The sequence below is a fragment of the Pholis gunnellus genome (genome assembly GCF_910591455.1).
Source record: "Pholis gunnellus genome assembly, chromosome: 4".
Classification (NCBI taxonomy): domain Eukaryota; kingdom Metazoa; phylum Chordata; class Actinopteri; order Perciformes; family Pholidae; genus Pholis; species Pholis gunnellus.
The window spans coordinates 4,477,536-4,490,349 of NC_136530.1; the positions used below are offsets into that span (position 1 = coordinate 4,477,536).

Sequence of the window (12,814 nt, forward strand, 5' to 3'; positions counted from 1 at the left end):
TATTTTCACAAATGAAGTACTATATTAAATATATATATATATTTCTGATTCATTCTTGTTACATACGTATGCTTTAGTACATTCAATAAATTAAAAATCTGTTATTCTATATTGAAATACTGTGTGTGAAAATTCATTCTAACTAAATAAAAGTTCAGAATTTATGTAATGCTCCCTGTTGCTAGTGTTTTTTAGGTCAGTGTGTTCTGAGTGACATGCATGTTTTCTGAATGAGAATTTGTTGCCAGTGATCGGTGGAACGAGCTTATTTTGAGACATGTATGAAGTGTTTTGTTGGTCTGAGTGAGTTTTGGAGGTTAGATTAACCGTTTGGCCAAAATGAATCTTGGTAATGCAGACTGTATGAAGAGTTTTGAACACGTGGTTTCAGTATTGAACACTGCTTGTTAGCAATTGAAAAAAACTGTAAGATTCAACTAGGAAAACCTTTTTTGAGAAGAATTATTTATTTTTTAAGTCGTGGAAGTGCTCCAACTAGCAGTTACCTACCAGTTAACGAGTGGAACTTATCTGCCTAATTTAAGACTTCCCACCAACATTTACACAGGCTACACTGTCTGTCCTTGTGTCCTCGTCTCCTCGTCTCCTCCCCGTCCTCCACCCACCTCTGACGAACTTCTGCTCGGCCAGGCTGTGGATGCTGGTCAGGTGGCCGCTGTGCTCCCTGCAGTCCTTCTCGGCATCCTCCCAGGTGTGTCTCCGGCTGAAGTACCTGTAGCAGTGGCCGTGGAACTTCCTCCATGTGTGCTCGCAGCCCTCGGTGTCTGCAGGTGTGGGAGTGTGGGAGGGGGGGGGGGGGTAATTGAAAAAGACAGTGATTAGTCAATCAGAAATCCATGGAAAGAGAAATGTGGGTTTTTAAAAATCGCTAAACCCCCACAGCCGACAGATGCAGAAGAATAATAGCGTTGCACAGGAAAAGAGTAGGAGGATTTAGGACCATTATTTATGTATTTTCTTTTTTGTATCGGATCACAGCAATGTCTTGCAGCACACAAGATCTAAATACTACTTCCTCCCTCTCTCCCGCTCCTTCCTTTCTTTCCTCTGTGCTATCTTTCTTTTCGTGCCCTCTGTGACTCTCCTCTCCGTCTCCATCCCTCCATTTCTCCCTCCGTGTCTTTTCCTCTTTGATTTTAGTTGGACTTTTAATCCACAGCAGAGGCAAGCCGGCAGTGAGACAGCTTAGACCAGTGAAAGGGCGTTTTAATCTATTCAAATGACAACAATCCTTAGAAATTGCTTCCAGTGCACAGCGCTCGCTCGGTAATTAAGCCCTGTCACAGTGCTGTCAGCACACCAACTCTCCCTCCCTCCCTCCCCCTCTCCCTTCATCTCTCTCATCTATCGTCCCTCATCTGTCTGGGGGTTAGCTGTGTGATTCGGAGTGTGTGTGTGTGTGTGTGGCTTTTGCTTCCATTTGTTCACAGATGTGGGTTTGCAAATGTGTACCTAAATATGTGGAAATGTATGTAGGGTTGATGTGGTTCAGGCCCGAATCTGTCAGCAAAGCCACCTCCGGTTCCCTCGTCATCCTCACCCCCTCCCTCCCTCCCTCCCTGCCTCCCTCCCCGCGGTGTGGGGATCAGGGAAAAGGCCTCAGCTTTTCCTCCAACAAATGTGAAGCGACACCAGTAAATTGCGTGGTGTAAATTGGGCCGTATGGGGCCCTGCTTAGTATGCAGAGAGATGCAGTTTTGGCCGCGAAAAAAGAAGAGGGAAGAGAGGAGAGGAGTCCATTATGAAAGCCCTTCTATACTGTAATATGAAATAAGGGCCTCGAAACCTTCTCGCTGCATCGAGAAGTGCTTTTCATAGCGTCCATTTGCTTGTTTGGTTCTGGGCTATTTGAGGTACAATGATGCGAAGTGCAATGACACCATTTCACAACATGCAGTGCGCTGGAATCACACAGCGAGACTGCCTCAAAGGGAGGTTTTTGCAAAACTCACTCTGCTTTGAATCAATATATTTGCGTATTTAACACATATTTCCATATCTTCTTTCTCGCAGCTCAATGCATCAGCTCGCTCAGAAGCTGCACGCAAACGCCTCCAGTGAGTGTGAAAGTGACAAAACGCACTAACTGACAGTGATGATGAGAAAACCCTCAGTGTGTCTAACCTGCAACAGCGTGCTGAAGTAGACTTGTGTTTGTGCTCAGCAGGTTTTCTTCGTCACGTCTCATGTACAGTCTCGGGTCTCATGCAGTGACATTACGCTGACAGGTCCACAATCAGACACAGATGAATGTGTAACCTTTTACAGTGGAAACCTTTTATAGTGATCATGTTTGTTCAGCTCAATAAGCTAATTATTAGAACCATTTTCATTTTATTTTTCCATATTTCTAATGCAGATTACCATCTAGTCTGCATCTGTATCTTCATCAGATAGATATATAAAGTAATATAAAGATAAAGTAATCTTCAGTGGATTTTATTGACTGTTTGAAACTACAGTTAAAGTTAGTAAAGTATGTAAATGTAAATGTATTTTTCTATAAACACTTTAGTGATTCATGATTTAAATTTCACTCAAACTCTTATGTATTGTATTTAATATGTAGATATAAAGCTGACTTTCTCTTTTCTTCTTTCGGGCGAGTCATTATCACTATTTTCTTAGTAGTTTCCAACATAATACCTTTTTTTCCAGATGATTTGTGTGATTTATGATCTGACTACATTCTGATGTTCGTGTTATGTTTAATACGTGCTTAATGTTTAATATTGATCTTGTTGTTTGTAGTTCTTTCATAGAGACTCTCTCTCCCTCATGTCAGACTTACATCGTTCATCTTTTTCGGACCAACTTGAGAGTAGATTGACTCAAACATGCTGATCACAATCACCTGAGTGATGAATGTGTTTGTTTCTATTTCCTGCTTGTTCTGCTTTCTGGTGCCTGAAGAAGATCTCTTCGTAAACGCCGTATTCAAAGCTGGGAGCTTTGAATACGGCGTTTGGATCTTCTGCTGGATTCTTGACTGGGTTTGATGACTAACGGCTTACTCGCAACAATTGCGAAAGAGGCTCCTGCGCGCATCAAGACGTGGATCAACTGATATTCACAAATAATTCTTTACATATGAAATACGGTTTATCACGCCAACACAGACATGCTGAGAACATAAACCCCCGTCAGTCACAGAGAAATATGACAAAACAAACATTTAAATACGTTCCTGTCGTTCATCCGACTAAACCCAATTTCCTGAGTACTTATGAACATTATTAGACCAGAATCCATCATACACACAAACCAATCACCCACTCGAATGTTTGGCTTGTGTAGTGCTAGTGCTACTTTTAGCGGGTGCATGTTGGGTCTCTAAAATAACAACACTTGATGATTCGCCCTGTGTTTAAGAGACACGAGCGCTCATGCTCTCTGCTCCAGTTATTTTGTTTGTTTGTACGACATAAAAAGTTTAGTGCCCGAGTTCCTCTTGAGCCACTTTACTACTATTCATACTCGATCTAGTCGTGTCTTCTGAGTAGTGACGGGAGTTGCTCTGACGCTTATTGCAAACGTGGAGGATTGCTTCATTACATCTGTTCTTACAGGTAACACTTCAAAACATAGAGTAAGATATCCGGCTGATGGAGGAACACAAATAATCTGTCCCGATGCACTGAAAGCCATCAATAAACCAAGCTGTCTAAGTGCTTCCCTTTTGATTTCTGCTTTATTATAAGCGTAAACTTTTTCCCAAACTAATTAATTTAGCATTAAACATTATGTAGAATTTGCATCTAACAATCCCGGTGAGGCATATATGGAAATATGTTGTTAGTGTTGGCACACTAACGTACCGGTTATCAGTGCTGGTTTCCAAATGTTTATTTCAATATGCAGAAAGTTTCAGGATCCCCAAGGCCCTGATTAAGAACGAATGAATTGTTTATTTAATCTACTGATTTTAAACGAGGTTTCTTATGTTGTAAATTTGTCACAGCTTCAGAGGAGACCAGCTGCATTAGAGTCGTACTTCTGAACAGAGAGAGTTTAATCAGCATTAGGTAGAATGATGTTACTTCTGTTATCTCTGATTCTATGGTCCCAAAAAAAAAAAATCTGTTTCACTGCTGGCCGCTAATGTGCCCCCTCCGTCATCAGACCTGGAAGCTATACCTGCTCAATATGTTTGCCCGCATGGCAGCGGGTACATCGTATTAGCATCGGGAGCGCGTCCAGTTTGGCTCATGGAGGTGGACGCTGGGTTATTATCTACAGGAACAGGGACGGGAGGAGAGTCAGGCCGGGTGTCACAGAGACACAAATAGATCTATAAATTAAACATGCACACCTCCATTGAGCCGACTGCAGTGAGTCTGTACTGTATGTGTGCAACGCTAGTGCTGACCACATTTAAACCAGAGACTACAAACTACACACACACAAACGCAGACTTGGAAGGAAGACAAAAAAAAACAACTAATTGCATCAAACACACTAAGTTACAGAGTGGGAGGACAGAAAAGAGAGAGAGAGAGACAGAATAAGAAAGTAAAAGAGTCACAGAAACAGAAAGAGAGAGAGAAAAGAAAAGATGAAAAGTAAACAGTGTGTTTTCTCCCCCTTCAGATCTTCAACCTATCCTCTGCTGATTTATTCTCCTACTCGCTGACAGTGACGCTCAAAGCTCGACATCACATCAACCTCTTCAAATATTTAGACATTACTCAAGTCGTCTTCTCTTTTTTCTCCCCCGTTTTCTCTCCGTCAGGCGCGGGGAGAGAGGCAGGGGGTACGTTTCAGCGATTAATATTCCCAAAGACTTTAGTGAGCGGCAGTTAGGAAATAAAAGGCGCTCACTTCCAGCTGGCTGATTGGCTCGTTTATCCACATCACCGAGTGATATTTCTACGGCTCTGCCTTTTTCTTTTTCTTTTTTTTTAGATCTCCTGAAGGATGTAACGGGCACACGTCTGCACCGTGTGCGCTGCCATCATGCCTCCTCCCTGTGTGACTCTACGAAAAAGGCTGACAGCTCAGTGCGCCATTTGTGAGAGGGCAGATGACAGCAGTCCAGAGAGAGAGAGAGAGAGAGAGAGAGAGAGAGAGAGAGAGAGAGAGAGAGAGAGAGAGAGAGAGAGAGAGAGAGAGAGAGAGAGAGAGAGAGGCTGTGGAATTATTAATGGTTGTTACGAGTGCAGTGTTGATGATTGGAACATCTTAATAGTGTGATTCTCACAATTAGGAGTAATGGATGTTACAGTAAAACAGCTCCGGAGCGCAAACATGAATGACTGATGTCAGTCTGAAGGCTCATTCTGCGTAATTAGCCCACAGACGTGTCTTCGCAGACTGATGGAGGAGGCCGAGGTTAAAGGGAGGGCAGCTGCGGGGAGGCCTGTACAGTAAACAGGCCAAAACAAAAGACAGTCTAGTTCAATCAACACGTAAACAGTGTGTATCGGTGTAGGTTGGAGACGGCACACACAAGCAACATATTTGTGTATTTACTGCAGCAGTATTGTTCTAAAATGCCGACGTTTCTGAACCAAAAATGAGTTTTGTGTCATCCAGCGGAAACGCACAATGTCACATGGGACGGTTAGGATTAGGCAACAAAACTACTTGGTTACGGTACAAAAAAATATGGTTTGTGTTCAAATAATAACTAAAGCGTAACTACATCGCAACCAACTTTCGAGCGAAATGTAACGTTAAAATAACGTTACGTAATAAGCGTAAGGTCGATGTTCACTTTTGGTTTCATAAGGGACCCGAACAGCGGTCTATTGGCCCCGCCCCTAAAGCATATATTGCTTTGTCGTCTAACGGGCTCTATATGGGACCATTATTTACTAAATGAACTTGAAGAAGACTTGAAGCTAGCGATAACCATGAACTCAGGTTCACAATGTTCACTGAGGTAATGAATAAAGCTTAAAGCAGAAGTTCAGACTCTCTTTACTCTCCTTTTCATTCATAATCTCTCTCTCGCTCCTGTGATTACTCTATCAGCTGATTGTGGGCCTTTAAATTAACCAGTTTCCTTAAGCCGATCACACCGTTGCTGTCAAACTTTACAGACGTTCTCCTCTCTGCTGCCGTCAGCTGTCATTTTCAGCTCAAATGTAAAACTTCCTGTGGTGGATTTCACTGTGGGCTGACGGTAAATGAAAGACAAAAGGAAGTGCAAAAGTACGAGCCAGGCTTCGTAACTTGGCCATCACAGCTCGAGAATTATCAGAGGGAGGAAGTTAGAGCGGCGTGCTAAACCTCGAGCCCAGCTCACAGTAGTGTTTTACACCGCTCCATCAGAAACCTTCATTAGTGCACAGCAGAGGAATACAGCCTCTCCTCTCTCCCTCCATCTCTCCCTCTCTCTCTCTTCATCTACACCTGCTCTGATGCTTCCTCTCTTTTCTCTTCTACTTTCTTTCTTTTCTGCCTGAACTTCCCTCCACACAGGAGAAGAGAATGACAGTTGCTTGAGGAACATTGTCTAATTAATCACCTTGAATGAGAATAAATTAGCCCCCCCCATCCCTCCGGCTTTCCTGTTGGGAGAGAGAACAGCATCGAATGCAACGATATGGAGTGAGAGTGACGCCTTGCTGTTATTCCACTTGAATAGCCTCAGCCAGGATTCGGCAAAACTTGTGTGTACCTGCCTGTGTTTGTGTCTCACTGTGCACGAGGTAAACCAAGAAGTCTCTCTTCTCCATCTTGGCACGTGTCCCTCTGGACTTGTTATTAGAAAGCATGAATATTCATTAGCATTAGTAGCCTCTAAAGACCCGGAGGATACACACAAATTAATTTTGAGCTGCTGAGTCGTCAGGGACGGGACAGAAAGGCACCGCGACAAAGTCGGCAAACTCAGACGCCTTCCTTCTCGGCTTCTCTGCCAACTCTGAAAGCTGATGCTGAGTCACGAACCCACCCACTCCAAGAACAACGATATATATATATATATATTTATATATATATATATATATATATATATATAAATAAAAGGAAATAACAAACAGAGGAAATCAAACAGCAGCCAGCAGATCACAAGTTCAGGCAAAGTGCTCGGTGTATTGTGGCTAAACAAGAGAGTGGAGAGAGGAGATAAGCTCGGAGTGACGTATCTAATTGACCAATGAGAGTTCATGAATGGACACCTCTGGCCCAGAAGCAATGGCACACGATAAGGGTGAAGTGACTGACGCTGATGATGGAAAAAACCTGGTCTGAGCCGCTAGAATCAGTCGAGACTTGTAGCTGTATTTGAAACAAGAGTTCAACAAAAGGACGGCTTTAATGTGGTAAGATCCTTCAGACATTTACTACGTTTTGCACTCTTAAACCAGTGGCCCTTCTGTAGTCACCCTGTGTTCTGTGTTTTCTTATATATATCTATGTTATAATGCTCCTGTTAAGCACTTTGTGACTTATGTCTGTGATAAGCGCCAAATAAATCAGTTTGACTTACTTTACTTACATACTACATACAGTACAAATTCATTAAAAAATGCAAAAACGTGATTATGAAATCCTTTGTTCAGATTCCAATCAAAGCATCATTAAGGTTAGGGTTCGGCATGTAAAACACTGGTAATGTAGGTTAAATGTCGTGGTGACAGTAATTGCAGCGTTTGCAGGTCTGTAAGTGGATGTTCTCCTGCAAAGTCAAATCTACGCTACATAAATATACACTACGCTACGCATGAGCAATGAACATTGGCACTGGACGTAAACGGCGAATTGTCCAATGTGGAAGCAGTTCCTAGGGATGTGCTGTTTGAAAGTCAATATGCCTTCAATTTATGTGCAAATCGCTGCAAACATTGCGCCTAAGTAAAATACCGTTGAAATATAAAATGTAAGAGCGTGCATACCGGAGAGAGAAGGTAGAATGTGAGGTCGGATGAGAGGTTTAGAGTGAATGACAGAGGGACTGCATCTGGAGCGTTCGGTAGCATTTCCCACCGCTGTTAGTCAGCTCAGCCTGCTCTCCTGCTCATTAGTCTCAGTGTGTAGGCTACACATTGTCTGCTGCCTGCCTCCAATCTGCAGCACTGGTGTTGCTGTTGGCGTCGACGTCCTCAAAGGTGCTCCTATCTGTCTGCCCCAGATTCACCTGCCGTCCTCTTTGGAGGGGAAGTTGTGCTCCACTTTTCTTCAGGGATCCTGTAATGCCGTCTAGTTTGTTTGTTTTACTGTCAAATGACTGCTGTGTGTCTGCGCAGGAATGTGTATTGTGTGTGCGTTTGTATAAACAGACCTGCGGCCTCATTACAGAAAAATATCCGGCCTGTCCTGTCTTCACTTCAGTTTCAAAGATAGGAAGAATCGTATCATCCTAGAAGTAATTCCTAAAGTCGTGTCCTATCCCGTGTCAGAGCGCTCTTATCTTCGGTCGGCTACTCGAGATGGACAAGCCCTAATATCGATGTCTCTCACTTCTTAAAGGAGAAAAGAAGACGTTCAATGTTAGCAACAACGAGTCAGAGGCATTAATCCTGTCAGTGGAGTAATGAAAATCCCACTTTTAATAATTTCTTCACGATATTGAGCGCTTTCAATCGTTATATGCCGGTGTTCATGTTCCCCACCATCATTGTGCACAGTGCTGCTGCAATTCTTGGCAGTTATTTTGAATTTAGGACAGGGTTCATGCCATCCTAGTTTCGGAGTCCTATTTTGGGATATCCTTGAGTTAGGAGGGTTCTGTCATAGCTAGATTTATATCCTAAAATAAGATATGATTTTCTCCTAAATGCAGTTCAGAAACGTGTTTCTGTCATCCCAAAAAATCCTAAATGTCACCCTGAACTCTGTCAGTAAACTCTGGGTGCTGCTCCACCATTAGTTCCCAGTCATAGTTGCCAGTAACAGCTGTGCAGCCTACTGGGGGAGGTAGCACTTTTCTCCCAAAAAAGTCAAATAAAAATGAATAAATATGGATGATTTGACGTATAGCAGCAGGGCAACGAGAGGAGGCAGTGGAGGAGACGACGGATGGAAGTGCTGGTCTTGCCTGTGAGAAACACATTCCTCACATAGAACCAAGCAGCAGCCAGACACCTTGGGATTAATTAGCTACACAATCCTTTTAACGCAAGCTTTCTGTTTCCAATTTGTAGATTGTTAGTTAGGAAACAGAGGAAATGAGAGAGGATTACTGCTTTTTTTAGCGTGTTGTTGAGTAGCCACGAGTTACTCACAACACTGTAGTTTACTGCTTGGGAGTCAGAAGTGTTCGACTGCCGCCTGAGCTGCTGCAGGATAAACAGAGAGGAGGAAAATATTCCGATAATTGGAAGGGCACATGGGTAGGTAGAGCTCTGTGTGTTTGCGTGGGCAAATAACGTATCAGTAGTAGTATCGGTTAGTGTGCCACCAAAGCAGAAGAGAAACGCAGCAAATGGGAAACGTGAGTGTTACTGTGTGTGGTTTCCATTTTCGTGAAAACATATTTAAGTTTCAGGCCTTGAGCAGTGAGGGATGTTTGGGAAAGAGTCGACATTTTGGCATCTAGGGGGATATATTAACAGAAATTAAATATAATATTCATAGCTATGTTTTCATTGTCGTATAATCACCTGAAACTAAGAATCGTTGTGTTTTCGTTAGCTTACAATGAGCCGTATATATCTACACAGGGAGCGGGTCCCCTTCCATGTTTCTACAGTAGCCCAGAACGGACAAACTGAACACGTTGGCCACCATAGTTCAAAGCACACACTTAGCACACACGAGAGGTTTCAGTTGGTCGCATCTGCAACCTCATCGCTAGATGCTGCCAAATCCTTCACACTGGGCCTTTAAGACTGTTAGGCCTTTACACACAGAGGGATTAACGAATAATCCACACAAAAATGCAAAATACACGCCTGCGAATATTTCACATCAAAACTATTCACACAAGCAGCGAGCACTACTTGGATCATATTGACACAGAGCAGCATATGGGAGTCTGACTGACGTACATTGTTGTTTTAGTTATTGTAAGCTATAAACTTGGTAAACAGTTAAAGGGTATACGTCTAGAGGCTTTTATTGTGAAAGGTAAGAACAGAGGATCTGGTATGCGAGGCTTTTGTCCAGGTTGAAAGGAGCAATAAAGTTTGCCATCTTGGTTCGATCCTCCCTGTTGGTGTTCACTACAGTGTACGTTATGAGTCTGTCTGTTCTGGACTTATTGGTGGTTGTAGTTCTGGTTGATGCCGTTACTCAAAAGCTCAGAAAATCGACCCTGTTCCACAAAACAATGGCTTTTTTGCCGCTTAATATTTAAGTTCTGTTTGTAAGTATCCTTGACCAAAAAAAACTGTTTTAAGAAATATATTGTTCCGTGAATATTCGCACAAAAAGAGGCCTTAAGGGTCGGGGTTAAGGCCTTTATTTGTGCATTATATCAATGAGGGTCCACAAACATATGCAAATGTGTTGTTGCTGCGTGAACGCCTGTACGCTGAAAGATCTCTAACTTCACAGCTCTAAGAAATGCTAAAGCATCACACAAACATCCGCACACACACACACACACACACACACACACAGTCACAGAGAACCAGCAGATGTGGTCTGTACAGACGCACTCATACAGCGACACACAAACACACTCGCACAGACCTCCTATGGTGCAGCGGAGATGAGAGGCACAAAAAGATACAAGGACTGCAGGGAGTGACAGCAGAAAGATATGAAGAGGAAAGAGGAGAAGGAAGCCAACATGAAACAGAGTCTACAGTAGTGGAATAGCAAAGTAAACCCTCCTACACGTGTACATTATGTCGTCTTTTCTCTCTAAAGAGACCGAGGGAGTCTGAGTGAACGACGGATTAAAAGACAGCCTGGAGGAAAGAAGCTGATGAGAAGGAACCGGCTAATGCTTCCTCCGTCACTTTTCCCTTCAGTCAGGCTCGGAGAGATTCGGTTTCTGCCTCCGCTGATTAGGCAGCGAGTCAGAGAAACAGCAGGTTAGACTCAAGAGTGAAACAGCTGACTAATGTCTCTGTTACTCTAATCGCAAATCTGCAACTTTTCAACAAGACCTTACTGATACGGAGCCGCTGGAAAAATGATTGCAAGAGTTGTTTTGCAAAACTGCAGTGCTGAATATCAGAATAATGTGAAAAATGCTGAAAGTAGAATTAATTTCTAAAACTCTCAAGTGTCTTTGTTACGGACACAGAATTGCTCTGAACCGGCCTCCTCCTCAGAAACAAAAACCTGTGTGAAAAATGTAAATATAAGCGTCGTCCTCTCTCTCTCTCTCTCTCTCGCTGGAGGACTTCTCGCAGTTATTGATTCTAAGATGGGATCACCATGGCAACAGGCCAGCAGCGGGCCGGATCTACCCAGAATGCCAGGCTGCGAGCTCACAGCACGTGAACCAGAGAGGGGGGGGGGGGACGCGCGGTGGACAGAGCCGGGGTGTTCTGACTCGACCTGCAGCCACAGTCAGAGATAACCACGATGATGGTATCTACTGGCTTTGTTGAGAGAGGCTTTCTTCTTCTTCTTCTTCGGGCTCTCTGCACGCTCGGGCCTCATTTGACTCTCCTACCGCACGAAATGGACCGAGAATAAAGAAATATCATTACAGCGAATAAGGCGGAGGGGAGACGAATGCCGGCAGACTAATTGTGTATATTTGTATGTGAATATATTCATTTTACCGCTGAATGCACTCTCGATGGGACAGGGCTTTAATTCATTTAGCAAAAAACTGAAAAGATGGGAGAATACGATCAAATCAGTATGAAAATGACTTCACGTCAAATAACATACCAATGTCGAATCAATCTTTAAATCTAACGTTAAAGGCTCATTTTACGGCACCGTGACCACCATCACACGATGAAGAGGTGAGGACTAAACAGAGAAAGGTGCGGGCACTTTTGTTTTGTAGCCAGCAAGGTAACGAAAAAACAGCCGGACACAACGGACACAAACTGTTTGATCGCTCTTGTTTATCGTGCCGGTAGAGCTGAAGGAGTCGTACTTGTGGTTGCTCGTGTTTTCCGTAAAATTAGCTGATTTGCGTGGAATCTAAACGATGTAGCGACGTGCAAACGTTACCTGCGGTCTAGTTGACCCCTGTGTTCATTTGTCTAAACGTGTAGCCACACCCGGAGAATAAAATGTATTACCTCATTTCATACGTGAGTAAACGTCATACTGGATAATAATATACTGAACTATTATTGTTTGCTTTTTTTAGAGGCTGCAGAGGCAACTGGCCAGAGAACAATACAAACATATTCTGTAGTTCAGCGAGAGCAAGAACAACCTTTGTGAATAAAATGAAACCGTGTTCTTGCTCAGATTTTCCCGGTCAGAACTTCTTCGTTCGGTGTCATTCCTAACACACGGCTCCACAGGTTTGTCGCGTTCCCTCAGCTGAGAAAACACTCTCTCCCTCCGACTAGAACTTCTGATAACTCGGTGCGTGTTTTAAAGCTGCTCCTGACCAGGTTCAGCGTGCAGCGTAATTCCCTTTCTAGCCCGGTTAAGAAAAAGACTCTGCATGGTGTTAGGCTCAGCGTACCTAATCTCTCTTCATGGTACACCCCTCTGCATAAACATGCACATCACATGCACATTCAAGAAGCACACAGCAAATGAGACGCAGAGAACCGGACCACTTTGGTGAGACAGGGACCAATTGCGTGACATTTAAATAGATGAAAGCCTCGGCGGAACGGATGAGTTCGTTTCCAGCGTTCACGTCGCGGTTCTGACCCCCCCGGTGAATATCAAACTGAGATCACAGCTGAATGGCAGAGCGACGCCTGGTGCGAAGTGTACTTTTCACAGCAGAATCCAACATTTCTGC

The 12,814-nt window shown here is 43.5% G+C and overlaps 1 protein-coding gene across 1 annotated transcript in view; it reads right to left on the reverse strand.

Annotated features, from left to right (window-relative positions):
* The window catches only part of ncanb (neurocan b), a gene marked incomplete at both ends in the record, with an annotated part of 105,148 nt that overhangs the window by 15,699 nt on the left and 76,635 nt on the right, over nt 1-12,814 (reverse strand). The window contains one exon of the mRNA XM_079157367.1: nt 627-785. Coding sequence (XP_079013493.1) covers nt 627-785 — 159 coding nt within the window. The remainder of the gene's footprint in view (nt 1-626; nt 786-12,814) is intronic.